This window comes from Budorcas taxicolor, chromosome 3 (genome assembly GCF_023091745.1).
Source record: "Budorcas taxicolor isolate Tak-1 chromosome 3, Takin1.1, whole genome shotgun sequence".
Taxonomy (NCBI): Eukaryota; Metazoa; Chordata; class Mammalia; order Artiodactyla; family Bovidae; genus Budorcas; species Budorcas taxicolor.
The window spans coordinates 27,132,250-27,151,225 of record NC_068912.1 but is presented as its reverse complement, the minus strand read 5'-3'; the positions used below and the strand labels follow the sequence as shown (position 1 = coordinate 27,151,225).

Sequence of the window (18,976 nt, the reverse complement as noted above, 5' to 3'; positions counted from 1 at the left end):
GAAATAAAAGGAATCCAAATTGGAAAAGAAGAAGTAAAACTCTCACTGTTTGCAGATGACATGATCCTCTACATAGAAAACCCTAAAGATGCCACCAGAAAATTACTAGAGCTAATCAATGAATATGTTACAGTTGCAGGATATAAAATCAACACACAGAAACCCCTTGCATTCCTATACACTAATAATGAGAAAATAGAAATTAAGGAAAAAATTCCATTCACTGCTGCAACGAAAAGAATAAAATACCTAGGAATATATCTACCTAAAGAAACAAAAGACCTATATAAAGAAAACTATAAAACACTGGTGAAAGAAATCAAAGAGGACACTAATAGATGGAGAAATATACCATGTTCATGGATCAGAAGAATCAATATAGTGAAAATGAGTATACTTCCCAAAGCAATCTATAGATTCAATGCAATCCAGCTACCAACGGTATTTTTCAAGCTACCAACGGTATTTTTCACAGAGCTAGAACAAATAATTTCACAATTTGTCTGGAAATACAAAAAACCTCGAATAGCCAAAGCAATGTTGAGAAAAAAGAATGGAACTGGAGGAATCAACTTGCCTGACTTCGGGCTCTACTACAAAGCCACAGTCATCAAGACAGTATGGTACTGGCACAAAGACAGAAATATAGATCAATGGAACCAAATAGAAAGCCCAGAGATAAATCCATACACCTATGGACACCTTATCTTTGACAAAGGAGCCAAGAATATACAATGGAAAAAAGACAATCTCTTTAACAAGTGATGCTGGGAAAACTGGTCAACCATTTGTAAAAGAATGAAACTAGAACACTTTCTAACACCATACATAAAAATAAACTCAAAATGGACTAAAGATCTAAATGTAAGGCCAGAAACTATAAAACTCCTAGAGGAGAACATAGGCAAAACACAGTCTGACATAAATCACAGCAGGATCCTCTATGACCCACCTCCCAGAATATTGGAAATAAAAGCAAAAATAAACAAATAGGACCTAATTAAAATTAAAAGCTTCTGCACAACAAAGGAAACTATAAACAAGGTGAAAAGAAAGCCTTCAGAATGGCAGAAAATAATAGCAAATGAAGCAACTGACAAAGAATTAATCTGAAAAATATACAAGCAACTCCTGCAGCTCAATTCCAGAAAAATAAATGACCCAATCAAAAAATGGTCCAAAGAACTAAACAGACATTTCTCCAAAGAAGACATACAGATGGCTGACAAACACATGAAAAGATGCTCAACATCACTCATTATCAGAGAAATGCAGATCAAAACCACAATGAGGTACCACTTCACACCAGTCAGAATGGCTACAATCCAAAAGTCTACAAGCAATACATGCTGGAGAGGTTGTGAAGAAAAGGGAACCCTCTTACACTGTTGGTGGGAATGCAAACTACTACAGCCACTATGGAAAACAGTGTGGAGATTCCTTTAAAACCTGGAAACAGAACTGCCATATGACCCAGTAATCCCACTTCTAGGCATACACCCTGAGGAAACCAGAATTGAAAGAGACACGTGCACCCCAATGTTAATCACAGCACTGTTTACAATAGCCAGGACATGGAAGCAACCCAGATGTCCATCAGCAGATGAATGGATAAGAAAGCTGTGGTACATATACACAATGGAGTATTACTCAACCATTAAAAAGAATACATTTGAATCAGTTCTAATGAGGTGGATGAAACTGGAGCCTATTATACAGAGTGAAGTAAGCCAGAAAGAAAAACACCCATACAGTATCAGTTCAGTTCAGTCGCTCAGTCGTGTCCGACTCTGCGACCCCATGAATCGCAGCACGCCAGGCCTCCCTGTCCATCACCAACTCCCGGAGTTCACTCAAACTCATGTCCATCGAGTCGGTGATGCCATCCAGCCATCTCATCCTCTGTCATCCCCTCCTCCTCCTGCCCTCAATCCCTCCCAGCAGCAGAGTCTTTTCCAATGAGTCAACTCTTCACATGAGGTAGCCAAAGTACTGGAGTTTCAGCTTTAGCATCAGTCCTTCCAAAGAACACCCAGGACTGATCTCCTTTAGAATGGACTGGTTGGATCTCCTTGCAGTCCAAGGGACTCTCAAGAGTCTTGTCCAACACCACAGTTCAAAAGCATCAATTCTTCGGCACTCAGCTTTCTTCACAGTCCAACTCTCATATCCATACATCACCACAGGAAAAACCATAGCCTTGACTAGACGGACCTTTGTTGGCAAAGTAATATCTCTGCTTTTGAATATGCTATCTAGGTTGGTCATAACTTTCCTTCCAAAGAGTAACCGTGTTTTAATATCATGGCGGCAATCACCATCTACAGTGATTTTGGAGCCCCCAAAAATAAAGTCTGACACTGTTTCCACTGTTTCCCCATCTATTTCCCATGAAGTGATGGGACCGGATGCCATGATCTTCGTTTTCTGAAATTTGAGCTTTAAGCCAACTTTTTCGCTCTGTTCTTTCACTTTCATCAAGAGGCTCCTTAGTTCCTCTTCACTTTCAGCCATAAGGGTGGTGTCATCCACATGTATGAGGTTATTGATATTTCTCCCGACAATCTTGATTCCAGCTTATGCTTCTTCCAGCCCAGCATTTCTCATGATGTATTCTGCATATGTTAAATAAGCAGGGTGACAATATACACCCTTGACGTACTCCTTTTCCTATTTGGAACCAGTCTGTTGTTCCATGTCTAGTTCTACCTGTTGCTTCCTGACCTGCATATAGGTTTTTCAAGAGGCATGTTAGGTGGTCTGGTATTCCCATGTCTTCCAGAATAACACATATATATGGAATTTAGAAAGATGGTAACGATAACCCTGTAAGTGAGACAGCAAAAAAGACACATGTATAGAACAGTCTTTTGGACTCTGTGGGAGATGGCGAGGGTGGGATAATTTGGGAGAATGCCATTGAAACATGTATATTATCATATGTGAAACGAATCACCAGTCCAGGTTCAATGAGTGATACAGGATGTTCAGGGCTGGTGTACTGGGATGACCCAGAGGGGTGGTATGGGGAGGGAGGTGGGAGGGGGGATTCAGGATGGGGAACACATGTATACCTGTGGCAGATTCATGTCATTGTATGGCAAAACCAATACAATATTGTTAAGTAATTAGCCTCTAATTAAAATAAATTTATATTTTAAAAAAAGAAGAGTTAAAACAAGTATATAATTTGCAATTTTATTAATTTTCCTGATTTGGCCTGACATTTGTCCCAATGAACAAGGATTATACTTAAAGATCTTATTAGTAAACCTTTGCATAGTGTTCTTTGTTCTTTCCCTAATTCTTTCCCTAAAGTTTCAGTAGTATAAACATGGTTCATGGACAAAGAAAGGGCAGTAAATAATCCAAGCAATGTGTGGAAGTTCTTTTTTGGAGGCAGGACGAAAGCCCAAGTTTGTCGATTAACATTAATACATAATTTTATTGGGCCCATGTATAAAGGAAGGATTTCATAGCCTAGAGAAATGTTAATTAGTCTTCCTTCTTCCTCAGGATGAGAGGGCCCCTCCAAGCTCCAAGGAGGGGGCATATGTGTTGAGTCATTAGTGGATACGATTGGTCCTATATCTGTCCATTCTGTAATCTACAATAAAAAGGGGGCGGGGGTTAGGCCCCCACTATAAGCTCAATAAGTGTGATCAATAAAGTCAGCCTGAGCGGGGGAAGGAAAAGCAAGCAAAGCAAACATAGCAAAGAAAATATTCTCAGGATTCCAAGGCGTTCCCTGTTGAAAAATCAGATTTTCAGTTTGATTAGTAAGGGTTTTTATCTGTCCCCAAGTAGGGAGATCATGAGGTCGGTGACATCGAGTGTGGTTTTATGGAAATTTTTAAAGCTGCCATGGCTTGTATTGGAATTTCTTCTTCCTGGGGTTTTTGTTGTTTGGTCTCTAGTTTGAATGTTGCGGGCCCCCTTAGGTTTAATCTTCCGAAGAGGAAGCCATGTGAGTTCGTTGGATCCATCTGGAGAAATAGAAGCATACCCTTTACCCTGTAAGATTAGTTTCTTAGATTTCCATTGATTAATCTGTCTTGATACCAAATAGGCAAAGGAAGGGAGGTGTCCTTCAATGTCTCGAAATGTTTTTCTGCTTTTGTCAAAATATCTCCTTGTGGTAAGTTTAAAAAATTTAAAATAAATAAAGCTATATTAACAATAGTTATAGAAAGAAAGGAAAGCGATAATGATGAAAACACTTCTAGGAAATATTTTAGTCCAAAAAAAAAATCATCTAGAGATCTGTTTGGGGCCTGGTATTTGGTTGTGGTTTTGAATTAATGGGTTGATTTCTTCCTCATTCAGTACATACATTTTTCTTGATATAAAAAGAAATGGGATCTGACTGTGTTTTAAGTGGTTTGTGTTATCTGGGGCAAAGGATTAGGAGCAAACAGTCAAACATTTTTTCCTAAGTGAAATTACTGAAAAGCTGATGCAGAACAAGTTGACAAATGAAACGTTGCTCGCATCCAAATACCTGACCTTGTCCCTGGAAAAAGAAATGCAACCTGGTGGTTGTTGAAAGTCTCTGTTCAGTGTGTTAAAGAACATGATTGTACTTTCACGACAGACTTGAAAAGAAGGTGAATATTTTGTATTTTTGATATTCTTAGGAACAAATAACTTATTTGGCAAATGGTGTCTTTTTTAATGTTGTTTTCGTTTTGTATTGTGAAATAGGCAGTGAAGTTGATGTTATTTTAAGAATCTTACAGACTGGAAACAGAAATAAAGCTATAATAATAATAGTTATAGGCTTAAAGAATATATTGCATTAGAATCTGGTAAAGTCTGTTCTGGATAAGGAAGATAAAGGTGTTTCTGTGTATTTCTTATTTAATTTTTTACTTGCAGTTACAGTGTGTAATGTGTTTAATTATGTCGTGTATTTGTGGATTATAAGGAATGTCTGTAATCTGTTTAATAGAGAATGAATGTAAAAATTGTTTGAATTTGCTTAGAAATAAAGGCAGGCCATTGCCTGTTTTTATAGAATTAGGTGTTCTCGTTATTGCAAAGTAAGTTAATAGGTGGGTTATAATATGTTGTGTAGTTTCACCTTGGAGAGGTGTGGCCCATATAAAAGAAGAATTTATATCAATTGAGACATGTAAGAAGGAAGAGAAAAAAAGTTCAGGGCAATGAGTTACATCCATTTGCCATCAAATTTTCTTTCATTTGTCTTAAACCTTTTTTATATTTTCATATTCATTTTGCCATGTCATATCTTTTTATTAAAAGCATGTATCTTACTTTTCTTTAGCAACTATGAAGTGTCTTGTATGTTAGCATTTTATAGATTGATGAATATAATATATATATTTATTTTTATTTATATTTATTAATAGTCTAAAATCTCTTTAGTTTTTTAGTAAGAAAAAATTTTTTGTAAGAGGAAGTTAGCGTTCAGTAATTCATGTTTTAAAATCTTACCTCATTTGGAAATGACCTAGCTATTTAATAAACTTTTATTATTTAGTTTAGTGTATCTCCAGAAACTTAAGTTACCCCAATCCTAAGAGATTATTTTAGATGATTATAATAATAGATTATTCTATTAAAAATATAATTATTTTTAATAGAGTTTATCTAAAAGTTTTCATCTCATTTATATATTCATATATATATAGTTACCTTCTTGTTGACAAATTTAGTTTACCTTAAACCTAGGCACAATAAAAGTATTATATAATGTTGATGACTTAAGACATGTCTTAGTTAGATTAGCAAATAATTATATTTAAATTATATTTATATTTAAATAAACATTATATTGAATATTGAATATTTTTCAGTTCATGTGGACTTGAATTTAAATAGAGCTTATTAATTTCATATTATCTAAAAATAAAGACATATATTGAGACATAGATAATTTCAGATAGACAGGCACAGTTTTCCGCTTGAAATTTAAAATATCTGTTTGTTTTTTTTTGAGTTCCACCAATCTGTTTATGGCTGGAATCCTAGACAGAGTGGGCTGTGTATCCCAAGGACATGATAAGAGTTAACTTTAGGTTTTTTCTTAGGCCTGTTTTTGTTTCCCAGGCAGAATTGGAGTTCCAAAAAATTTTAACAAAAGTTAACCTTTTCCTAACTGCACATGTAAAAAGAATTGGTTTTGCAATTTCAAAAAAAAATTTATTTTAATCAGTTTTCTCTGGAGTCTAAAGCAATCTTGTAAATCAGCAATAATAATGTGCCAATAATAGGTGATGGGATCTCCGGTTGTAATGTATCCATAGGTTTCATAGATGCATTAACCTTTTTTAAGGTCTGTTAAGAGAGGCCATTTGTTAGATTTCTTTTTTATAACAAAAATAGAGTTCCAAGGAGCAAGATTCCTCAATATGTTTTAATTCTAACTGTGTGTCTATAAGTTCTTCAGTAGCCTGTAATTTTTCTTTCGTAAGGGGCCACTGCTCTGCCCAAATAGGCTCGTCATTCTTCCAAGTTATTTTAATAATTGCTTTGTTTGTTAAATGAGCAGTGGCCCTTAGGAAAAATGTGGAATGTATATCTGAGTTTGCCATAGCATAAGTCCCTTCCTATTAGATTAAGGGGTGCATCTATCACATAAGGTCTTAGTGTTGCAGGCTGGCCTTTTGGTCCTTCATAGGGGTAGATCTGAACATTTTGATAAATTTCTTGTACTTTGGTTTGAGAAATTCCTGCAATTTGGCAAGAGATTTGTTTGTATAGGCCAGGATTTGGGCCATAAGTGTTTGGAAATAATAGTAATATCAGATCCAGTGTCGAGGAGACCAGAAAATCTTTTACCATTAATTTTGATACTTATTTTTAGTTGGGCATATTCAGATACCAATGATGTCCATGAGAATTGTTTTTGATCTGTACTGTTGAATCTGCCTGTCCGTGTATCACTAGAGGAGTTAATAGAAGTGTAAGGCAAAAGAAGTAATTGAGCAATTTTGTCCCCCGTTTTGAATTGCCATAGAACCTGAAATGACATCACAATTTGAATCTCTCCTTTATAATTTGAATCCATTATTCCCAGGTGAACATTAATTCCTTTAGAAGTCAAACTAGATGGGCCAAGTAAAAGACCGAAGGTTTGTGGAAGCAGAAGTCCAAAAAGTCCGGTAAGTACTCTCGAAGGGACTGCTTGAGGGTAAAGGAAAAAATCATTTAGGGCTGGTATATTGATGGCAGCATTGCCGGATGTTGAGGGTTTGAGGGAAAAGATAGAATTTGCCCCTTGTTTTTGTTGTAGGGGACCTAGGGGGTCCCCTGTTTGGAGTTTCCGGGAATAGGTTTTCCTTCATTATCAAATTTAGATTTACAATCTTTGGCCCAATGCATTCCTCTACGGCAGCAAGGGCAAATTCTTGGAGGTTTTTTATTAGCCTTCTTAGGGCAGTCCCTTTTTAAATGATTTTTATCTCCACATGTAAAGCATCCTTCATTTCCCTTTTTAAAGATAGCAGCCATTGTCTTAGCTAGCATTTGCGTCTTTTAAGTTTCTGATCACAGATTGTGACAAGCCTTCAAATAATCAATATTAGTCCCGCTCTCACGAATTGGAGGGATAGTTCTTTAACATTCCTGATTTGCATTCTCATAAGCAAGTAATTTCTCTAGCTGTTTCTTGGTTTCTTCTCCGATTACAGTATGGGAAACAGCAGTTTCTAGTCTAGCTAAAAAATTAGCATAACTTTCATTAGGTTCTAACAAAGGAGAGACTTTTGGAGTTGTGCCTGTTGGCACAGGAGGAGCATTTGAAGCAGCCGGGGCAGGGCTAGTAAGAAAATTTTGAAATATTTTACATTGTTCTAATTGGGCCTTTTGTAAAGTTTTATCATCTACTTGATATTCATGCAATAAATGTTCAGTCTGTTGTCGAATATCGTGAGGGCTAGAATTACCTTGAAATGAATGGCAGAATTACAGCTTTCATGAGAGCCCATAGGGGCCAGAAATCAATTGGAATATTTTTTCCCTGCCTGGTAGCTCGTTCAACATTTTCTTTGACCTGGTGTCAAATTTCTAAATCAAAACTGCATTTATCAGGGAACCAAGGATTATATTTAACCACTGTTTGAAAGCAAGCCTCTATTCATTGATGCGAAACTAAAAATCCCTGAACTTTAAACAAATAGTGAAGTAAAGCAGAGAAATAATGGGGCTTTCCAGCCGTTTGACCCGAGTCTTAGTACTTACCGACCTCAATAGGCCCTGACCTCAATAAGCCTGGAGTCACTCCATCCGAAATGCCACATATACCAGTGTCCGTGTTCTGGGTGCCACTTGTTGGGGTCCTTTAATGGACCTGAACCTGGTGGTCCGGAGTCGACAATAAGAAAGTGAAAGAGAGAGCCAGAGGGAGGGGGAGAGAGGAAGAAAGAAAGAAAGACAGACACGGGGACCCAAGCTCTGATGGAGCAAAGGTGCTTTAATGATCTTTCGGTGAGTATATATAGGCTGTTGTACAAGAAATTTCTTTCGACAATGATAAAGATCAGAAAACCAAACGTACAGCAACCTTTACCAAGGGAACGAGGGATTAATAATGGTCACAAGGTCAGGAGACAATCCATATCTCAAGAAAGGGGATCGGGACTAAGCACTTTTGCCTTAAAGAGAATGTTTACTGAAGGAGACTCAAGCCTGTCTCACATAATGACCTCAGTCCTGGGAGCAGCTTGCTGTTCCACTAGTTTCTGACAACAGAAACTGATAGGGAACAGAAGATTTATGAGAAACAGCACGTAGGAATCCTCTTGTTAAACATTCCCTGACACTATGAAGTGATGGGACTGGATGCCATGATCTTCGTTTTCTGAATGTTGAGCTTTAAGCCAACTCTTTCACTCTCCTCTTTCACTTTCATCAAGAGGCTCTTTAGTTCCTCTTCACTTTCTGCCGTAAGGGTGGTGTCATCTGCATATCTGAGGTTCTTGATATTTCTCCCGGCAATCTGGATTCCAGCTTGTGTTTCTTCCAGTCCAGCATTTCTCATGATGTACTCTGCATATAAGTTGAATAAGCAGGGTGACAATATACAGCCTTGACGTACGCCTTTTCCTATTTGGAACCAGTCTGTTGTTCCACGTCCAGTTCTAACTGTTGCTTCCTGACCTGCATACAGATTTCTCAAGAAGCAGGTCAGGTGGTCTGGTATTCCCATCTCTTTCAGAATTTTCCACAGTTTATTGTGATCCACACAGTCAAAGGCTTCGGCATAATCAATAAAGCAGAAGTAGATGTTTTTCTGAAACTCTTGCTTTTTCGATGATCCAGCGGACGTTGGCAATTTGATCTCAGGTTCCTCTGCCTTTTCTAAAACCAGCTTGAACATCTGGAAGTTCACAGTTCACGTATTGCTGAAGCCTGGCTTGGAGAATTTTGAGCATTACTTTACTAGCATGTGAGATGAGTGCAATTGTGCGGTAGTTTGAGCATTCTTTGGCATTGCCTTTCTTTGGGATTCTTCTCCTTATGTTGCTGATTTGCTAAAAAGAGTCTAAGTTGGATATTCTAATGAGTCACAAGGTAACATCTAACAATATACCTGTACGTGGTTGTTGTCGTTCAGTTGCTAAGTCATGTCTGACTCTCTGCAACTCCATGAACTGTAGCACACAGGCTTCCCTGTCCTTCACTTTCTCCTGGAGTTTGTGCAAACTGTGTCTCTTGAGTCAGTGATGTTAGCTAACCATTTCATCCTCTGCTTCTCCCTTTTCCTCCTGTCTTCAGTCTTTCCCAACAGCAGGGTCTTTTCCAATGAGTCAGCTCTTCTCATCAGGTGGCCAAAGGTTGGAGCTTCAGCTTCAGCATCAGTCCTTCCAATGAATATTCAGGGTTGACTTCCTTTAGGACTGACTGGTTTGATCTCCTTGCTGTCAAAGGGGCTCTCAATTTGAGTCTTCTCCAGCACCACAGTTCAAAACCATCAATTTTTTGGCGCTCAGCCTTCTTTATAGTCCTAGTTTCTCATCCGTATGTGACTACTGGAAAAACCATAGTTTTGACTATATGGACTTTTGTCAGCAAAGTGATGTCTCTGCTTTTTAACACACTGTCTAGGTTGTTTTCTTCCAAGGAGCAAGTATCTTTTAATTTCATGGCGGCACACACTGTCCACAGTGATTTTGGAGCCCAAGAAGATAAAATCTGTCACTGTTTCCCCCTTTTCCCCATCTATTTACCATGAAGTGATGGGGTCAGCAGAGACATTGCTTTGCTGACTAAGGTCCGTCTAGTCAAGGCTATGGTTTTTCCTGTGGTCATGTATGGATGTGAGCGTTGGACTGTGAAGAAGGCTGAGCACTGAAGAATTGATGCTTTTGAACTGTGGTGTTGGACAAGACTCTTGAGAGTCCCTTGGACTGCAAGGAGATCCAACCAATCCGTTTTGAAGGAGATCAGCCCTGGGATTTCTTTGGAAAGAATGATGCTAAAGCTGAAACTCCAGTACTTTGGCCTCCTCATGAGAAGAGCTGACTCACTGGAAAAGACTCTGATGCTGGGAGGGATTGGGGGCAGGAGGAAAAGGGGACGACAGAGGATTAGGTGGCTGGATGGCATCACTGACTCAGTGGACGTGAGTCTGAGTGAACTCCAGGAGTTGGTGATAGACAGGCCTGGCGTGCTGTAATTTATGGGGTCGCAAAGAGTCAGACACCACTGAGCAACTGAACTGAACTGATGGGGCCAGATACCATGATCTTAGTTTTTTGAATGTTGAGTTTTAAGCCAACTTTTTCATTCTCCTCTTTCACCTTCATCAAATATATACATGTATAATGAAATCTAACTAAAATTTAATCTGGTGGAGAATCAACTTTTTTATAAAAATGAGAGGGCATATGATCACTTTAATTCCTATCGCCATTTTTTTTTTTTTCCCACAAGGGCAATCAAGAGTCAGTTACTTAAACTGGTGTGTCAAATCCTAAATGCCTGTAACAGGCAAGAAAACAGCTTAGCAGTCCCCCATCAAGCTCTGATTTTTCTTCCAGACAGCTAGAATCAACAGTGTGACACCTTCCCCTGAAAACTTAAAAAACTTACTTGTGTCCAGAACGCGGATGCCGATGGGTGCCGACTCCTCCTCGGTCAGCCGGTACCATTCCTTTTGAGGGCTGGGCAGCCACTCCTCCACGCGGCAGGAGTAATTACCCGTGTCCTGTGGGCTGGCCTGCAGCACGGTGAGCCGGTAGAGGAGCGGGGAGAGCATCTGAAAGCGAAGCCTGCCCTCCCAGGGGCTGCCCTCTGGGCCAAAGACAGCATCTGCGCCCACACTCAGCAGGGCTGTCCGCTCTGTGGGGTCCTCTTCCTCCTCTTCATCCACCTCCACTTCCTCCTCCTCCTCCTCCTCCTCCCCATCTTCTGGCCCAGGGCTACCCCTTTTTCCTCCAGCCTTAGTCCTCAGGGAGTACCAGGCCACAGCGAAGCGGGAGTCCTGGCTGGAGCGAGACACAATGCTACAGTCCAGCTGGAAAGCTGCCTTCTCGAACACCGTGGCATTGGGGACCACTGTGTCCACCTGCAGGGCAGCATCTGGGGGAGACAAGGATGTTTTAGTTTCTGCTCAAAACAACTAAATGTCCACCATTAAATATGTTTTAGGAATACAGTAACATACAAGAGTTCCATGCATCTATTGAAAGGAATGAGGGGGCATTGTGTACAGAGAGGAGGAAGGAAATTCAAGAAAAACTGTTAAGAGTACGGCACACTGTGTACTCCGGATGTCACTCTGCAGAAGAAAATGTGTGTGTGTGCTCAGATGCTCAGTTATGTCTGACTCTTTGTGACCCCACGGACTGTAGCCTGCCAGGCTCCTCCGTCCATGGGATTTCCCAAGCAAGAATACTGCAGTGCGTTGCCACTTCCTACTCCAGGGGGATCTTCCTGACCCAGGGATCATACTCGCATTCTCTTGAATCTCCTGCACTGGCAGGTAGATTTCTTTACCACCAGCACCACCTGGGAAGCCCCATGGAAGAAAATAGAAAATACATTTTATTCTATTTGCTTGGAATATCTGTGGAAGAATTCACAAGGAGCTGGTAACATGGATGCTTATAGGAATCCAGAGGGAGAGGGGCACATTTTTCACTGTGATCCCTTGTAGTGGTTGAACAGATTTCTGCCCAAAGTCATGTCCACCTGGACTCTCTGAATTTCCTTAATTGGAAATAGGATCTTTGCAGATATACTTAGTTAAGATGTGCTCATAACTGATTTGGGGCAGGCCTGCATATCAGGAGGGAAGAGGGCACACAGAGACACATGGAGAAGGACACAGAAAGGCAGAGACAGACTGGAATGATGTAGCCACAAGCCAGGAAACACGGGGCCATGAGAAGCTGAAAGAGACAAGGAAGGACTCTTCCCTGGGAACTTCAGGGGAGCAGGGCCCTGATAACACCTTGATTTCACCCTTCCAGCCTCCACAACTATGACAGAACAGATTTCTGTTATTTGAAGCTATGAAGTTTGTGCTAATCTGTTATGACGGCCCTTGGAAATGAATTCACCCCCTTAGTAGCTTTTGAATTTAAACTGTGTGTATCGGTTGTTGGCTACAACACAGGAAACCCAAGGAAGTAAACATTCTCCAAGGATTGAAGCCAAGCACAGACAATAAACCTGAAAGGGCTCCTTACTCCAAGTATGGAATCCCCAGGAGGATAACATGGACAGTGTCCTCTCAATGGACGTAGGAGATTGAGATAAGAGATAAGAGATAACCACTAAGAGATAACTGAACAAGTAAGTCATATCCCACAGACGCTACCAGACGGCTCTATCTGTTTCTTTTGCAAGTTTGGGCTCTCTAGAGTAGGTTCTAAATGTGTAATTCACTCCGTACCTCCTCCCTTTGGCTCTGTTTAAGCAATGCTCACGCAAGATGCCAATGTAGCATCAACAAAAATAGACCAAATCGGATTCTACTTGGATGACGACCAAATAGGAACCATTCCCAAGTACTGTCCTGGGCTTTCAATGAATGGGCTGAACTGGCTTGCAGGTGACCACAAAGCTGGTTACCGCCACTAACTTGGGGCTCTGCTAAGCCCTTCCACATTCCTCTCTGCACATCTGGAATCTCGTGTGCACCACTGGACACAAAGCTTAGGAACCAGCTATAGGTGATGGGCATGGTGCATCAACCCACCTATCACCAGGGACGCGTTGGGGGGCAAGGTCGGGGGTGGGGGGGCGGTGATGGTGGTGGCAGGAGACGCTGGAGGGGCCAGAGGGCAGAAAGTGGCAGGACAGGAAATCGGTCTGCTGGCGACTCAAACTGTCTCACTCATCAGCTTACCCCTCCAGGGAGCACAGCTGATGTGCCAACAGAGAAAAGCTGCACTGGCCCGAGTGAGGCATTGGACCCATCATGGCAAGGTGGTCAGGGGCTGTGAACATTCAGTTCCCCAGAAGGGCCTCTTCCATCTAGTATCCCTTTCTGTCTTCTAGTCTAAGGCTCACAATTTTTTGGAGCCCCTTCAAGGGGCTTCCCTGGTAGCTCAGAAGGTAAAGAATCTACCTGCAATGCAGGAGACCCAGGTTTGATCTCTGAGTCTGGAAGATCCCCTGGAGAAGAGAATGGCTACCCACTCTAGTATTTTGCCTGGAGAATCCATGGACAGAGGAGCCTGGAGGGGACTAACACTCAAATGCCTTGTTTACATTAATCACTCAACACAAGTTTTTTGAATAAAATTAATTTTTACCTTCCCACAAGCCCAGTCCCCTTAACATGCATGCCTCTCTACCAATTTAGTTTTCTGCATCTGTCCCCTTCTAGAAAAGGCAAAACCATCTCCCTGGTCAGCCTTTAACACTCTTTCCTTACTTTCCCATGTTTAAGCTACAAGAAAAAAAGTTTGTCCCTGCCCCACCCAGAGGTCATGCTGATACTTCCAAGCTGTGACCTAGACCAGTGACTCTGGTCTGTGGTCCCGCTCTTGGGGAGCAATGTGGTTTCCCCTCTCCCCTGGTGAACCAAACACAACTACTAATCTGTTCAGCAATAGTCCCATCCTGAAGAAGCACAAGCTGGAATCAAGATTGCCAGGAGAAATATCAATAACCTCAGATATGCAGATGACACCACCCTTATGGCAGAAAGTGAAGAGGAACTAAAAAGCCTCTCGATAAAAGTGAAAGAGGAGAGCGAAAAAGTTGGCTTAAAACTCAACATTCAGAAAACGAAGATCATGGTATCTGCTCTCATCACTTCATGGAAAATAGATGGGGAAACAGTGGAAACAGTGGCAGACTTTATTTTGAGGGGCTCCAAAATCACTGCAGATGGTGACTGCAGCCATGAAATTAAAAGATGCTTACTCCTTGGAAGAAAAGTTATGACCAACCTAGATAGCATATTCAAAAGCAGAGACATTACTTTGCCAACAAAGGTCCGTCTAGTCAAGGCTATGGTTTTTCCTGTGGTCATGTATGGATGTGACAGTTGGACTGTGAAGAAAGCTGAGCCCGGAAGAATTGATGCTTTCGAACTGTGGTGTTGGACAAGACTCTTGAGAGTCCCTTGGACTGCAAGGAGATCCAACCAGTCCATTCTAAAGGAAATCAGTCCTGGGTGTTCATTGGAAGTTCAGTTCAGCTCAGTTCAGTCGCTCCGTCGTGTCCGACTCTTTGCGACCCCATAAATCGCAGCAAGTCCGTAATGCCATCCAGCCATCTCATCCTCTGTCGTCCCCTTCTCCTCTTGCCCCTAATCCCTCCCAGCATCAGAGTCTTTTCCAATGAGTCAACTCTTCACATGAGGTGGCCAAAGTACTGGAGCTTCAGCTTTAGCATCATTCCTTCCAAAGAAATCCCAGGGTTGATCTCCTTCAGAATGGACTGGTTGGATCTCCTTGCAGTCCAAGCAACTCTCAAGAGTCTTCTCCAACACCACAGTTCAAAAGCATCAATTCTTCAGTGCTCAGCCTTCTTCACAGTCCAACTCTCACATCCATACACGACTACTGGAAAAACCATAGCCTTGACTAGACGGACCTTTGTTGGCAAAGTAATGTCTCTGCTTTTGAATATACTATCTAGGTTGGTCATAACTTTTCTTCCAAGGAGTAAGCGGCTTTTAATTTCATGTCTGCAGTCACCATCTGCAGTGATTTTGGAGATCAGAAAAATAAAGTCTGACACTGTTTCTACTGTTTCCCCATCTATTTTCCATGAAGTGATGGGACCAGATGCCATGATCTTCGTTTTCTGAATGTTGAGCTTTAAGCCAACTTTTTCGCTCTCCTCTTTCACTTTCATCAAGAGGCTCTTTAGTTCCTCTTCACTTTCTGCCATAAGGGTGGTGTCATCTGCATATCTGAGGTTATTGATATTTCTCCCGGCAACCTTGATTCCAGCTTGTATTTCTTCCAGTCCAGCGTTTCTCATGATGTACTCTGCATAGAAGTGAAATAAGCAGGGTGACAATATACAGCCTTGACGTACTCCTTTTCCTATTTGGAACCAGTCTGTTGTTCCATGTCCAGTTCTAACTGTTGCTTCCTGACCAGCATACAGATTTTCAAGAGTCAGGTTAGGTGGTCTGGTATTCCCATCTCTTTCAGAATTTTCCAGTTTATTGTGATCCACACAATCAAATGCTTTGGCATAGTCAATAAAGCAGAAATAGATGTTTTTCTGGAACTCTCTTGCTTTTTTGATGATCCAGTGGATGTTGGCAATTGATCTCTGGTTCCTCTGCCTTTTCTAAAACCAGCTTGAACATTAGGGAGTTCACGGTTCACGTATTGCTGAAGCCTGGCTTGGAGAATTTTGAGCATTACTTTACTAGCGTGTGAGATGAGTGCAATTGTGCGGTAGTTTGAGCATTCTTTGCATTGCCTTTCTTTGGAACTGGAATGAAAACTGACCTCTTCCAGTTCATTGGAAGGACTGATGCTAAAGCTGAAACTCCAATACTTCGGCCACCTCATGCAAAGAGTTGACTCATTGGAAAAGACTCTGCTGCTGTGAGGGATTGGGGGCAGGACAAGAAGGGGACAACAGAGGATGAGATGGCTGGATGGCATCACCAACTCGATGGACATGAGTTTGGGTGAACTCCGGGAGATGGTGATGGACAGGGAGGCCTGGCGTGCTGCGATTCATGGGGTCGCAAAGAGTCCGACACAATCAAGCAACTGAACTGAGTTCCTTCAGTTGCCATATTTCATAAGCAATGCCAGGCGATTCTTAACTCTTAGAGCTCTTTTATTTCCAATCTTCTATATGTTCAACTTATATCAGAAAAAAAAAGCTCTGAGGTACATCTACATAAAGAATCTTAGGCAAGCAGTAAAAATGGTGGTCATGAAATTCTTTCAATGACATGCGGAAAGGCTCACAAAAGAATGCTGGGGCGGCAGGGTGGGAATCACATGAAACAGTAAGATGCTGACTTCATTTAGAGAGAGACACATACACACAGAGGGAATATGAAGATATGTTGTTTACTCGCTAAGCTGTGTCTGACTCTTTGCAATCTCATGGTCTGTAGCCCACCAGGCTCCTCTGCCCATGGAATTCTCCAGGCAAGAATTATTGCAGTGGGTTGCCATTTCTTTCTCCAGAGGATCTTCCCGACCCAGGGATTGAACCTGCATCTTCTGCCTTGGCAGGCAGGTTCCTTACTACTGAGCCACCAGGGAAGTCCATGAAGATATACAGACAGTGAGATTACAGAATTTTTTTTTTTGGCCAAACCATGCGGTAGGATCTCAGTTACCCCACCAGGTATTGAACCAGCGGCCCCTGCAGTAGAAACTCGGAGACTTAACCACTGGACTGCCAAGAAAGTCCCTACAGATAATTTTTTATTTCAAAACTGTATTTTTCTGTTTTCCAAATGCTATGTTATTAGTATGATCACCTTATATAATCAGAGAAGGAAGTGAGGCAGGCAGACAGCTGGTTAATCTAGGCTACTCAACTGGCTAGACAGGAGGCAGACTCGAGGCTGCCGATTTAGGGGCCACACTTTGAGCACACAGGGTGGCAGGAGGGAAACCTGGGCAACCCCTCAGTCTGCTCAACATACTGGCAGTGTGACACTTCTCATTAGGCTTTGGTTCTCTCCAGAGTACCTACACTCAGGGCCCTGTTGAGGACTGAACATGAACCTCCCCTCTGTGGCTGGGAGGGATGCAGCTGGCTGCCTGCTCCCATGCTGCCTGGGGCCTCATGTGGGGATCTACAAAATGGGTGGGAGGAGGAGGGAGACAGTGTTCAGCTGCTGTATCTACCATTTGTCTTTGGGGAAAGACATGCAGCACATTCAAGGCAAGGGGGAAAGGGGAAGAAAGCTCATGAGAAATACATCTCAAAGCAGAGGCAATTCCCTCTCCAGCTTAGGCAAGACAGGAGGGCAGAGATAATGTCCCTCTCCTATAACAAAGGCTGTATCTGCTCACTGAAGTGTGTGCCATGATGTGTGGGGCGGGCATAACCGTGAGGCTCCAGGATTCCAACAACAAAAAGAGCTGCTCTACTTAGATGTGAAAACATCATGAAAGCTTCCCTCAGCACCAGTGACCACAAACAGAACCCTGGGATGCTCAGAACATAAGACAAAACATTCCTCTGGATACAGGTCCCAGTGCATTTCTGCCCCATGTCCTTCAGGGGACTGTCCTTAACTGACCTGTGGTCTGATAGGGATGAGTGATGACATGGTGTTTCAGAGGACAAAGGAATCCTGCACATCTTTGCTTTAATTATGTGTTTGAATATGGAACAACAATTCTACCCAGTAATTATGCACATTTGGGTACTTTAGAACCAACAATAAAGAAAACCATGAGGCTGCACAGAATAGTCATTAGCACCAATAAAATTATTAGGAAGTGAGAGTGTAAAGGCTACAGCTACTTCATTTTCTATTTAAATCATGTGAATCAATTCTTTTCCACTGAAAATCCACAAACTGAATTTTCAGAACCACATGATTATACTGTTTCAAGATTTTTGCCACCTGTCTGAATCTGAATGTACTCTTTGAAAAGAAAATATTCTACTCTGTAAATGGGCTTCCCTGTGGCTCAGTAAGTAAAGAATCCACTTGCAACGCAGGAGACTGCCTACAACGAGGGTTTGATCCCTGGGTCGGGAAGATCCCCTGGAAAAGAAAATGGCAACCCACTCCAGTATTCTTGCCTGGAAAATCCCACGGACAAAGGAGCCTGGTGGACTACAGTCCACGGGGTCACAAGAGTCGGACACAACTGAAGCAGCTGAACACTGCTCTGTATAACAAGCTCTAGATTCATCCACATCACCAGAACTGACTCAAATGAAGTAAGTCAGAAAGAGAAAAACAAGTATCATATATTAACACATATATATGGAATCTAGAAAAATGGTACTGATGAACCTATTTGCAGGACAGAAATAGAGATGGCGACCTAGAGAACAGACTTTGAACGCAGCGGGGAAAGAAGAGGGTGGGACGAATTGAGAGAGTAACATTGAACATACATTACCATATGTAAAACAGATAAGCTGATGGGAAATTGCTATATAACACCGGGGGCTCAAGCCAGTGCTCTGTGACAACCTGGAGGGGAGGGATGGGTGGCGGGCAGGACGGAGGTTCAAGAGGGAGGGAACATATGTATACCTATGGCTGATCCACGCTGTTGTGTGGCAGAAGCCAACACAATATTGTAAAGCACTCATCCTCCAATTAAAAATAAATTTTAAAAAGTATTCCAGGCTCTGGAATAAGTGACAAATGTTATTCTAGTTAAGAAATGGAATCACCTTAGGCCAAAGCCAGATGTGCAGTTTTTCACTCACCAGGGGAAAAAAAGATCTCAGACACTTGTGAATGCAAATGTAAAACGTAAATGCTCATACATTTAACTGCAAGTAACTAATTAATTGTATTAATTTAATTAACAATGGGTTCATTTTGAAATTAATTTTATGCAACGCATAAACGATCACAGGAGAG

The 18,976-nt window shown here is 41.5% G+C and overlaps 1 protein-coding gene across 1 annotated transcript in view; it reads right to left on the bottom strand.

Annotated features, from left to right (window-relative positions):
• IGSF3 (immunoglobulin superfamily member 3) overlaps positions 1-18,976 on the bottom strand; it is an 84,178-nt gene that overhangs the window by 9,893 nt on the left and 55,309 nt on the right. Inside the window, exon 10 of the mRNA XM_052638029.1 lies at positions 11,059-11,547. Within this exon, the coding sequence (XP_052493989.1) occupies positions 11,059-11,547 (489 nt within the window). The remainder of the gene's footprint in view (positions 1-11,058; positions 11,548-18,976) is intronic.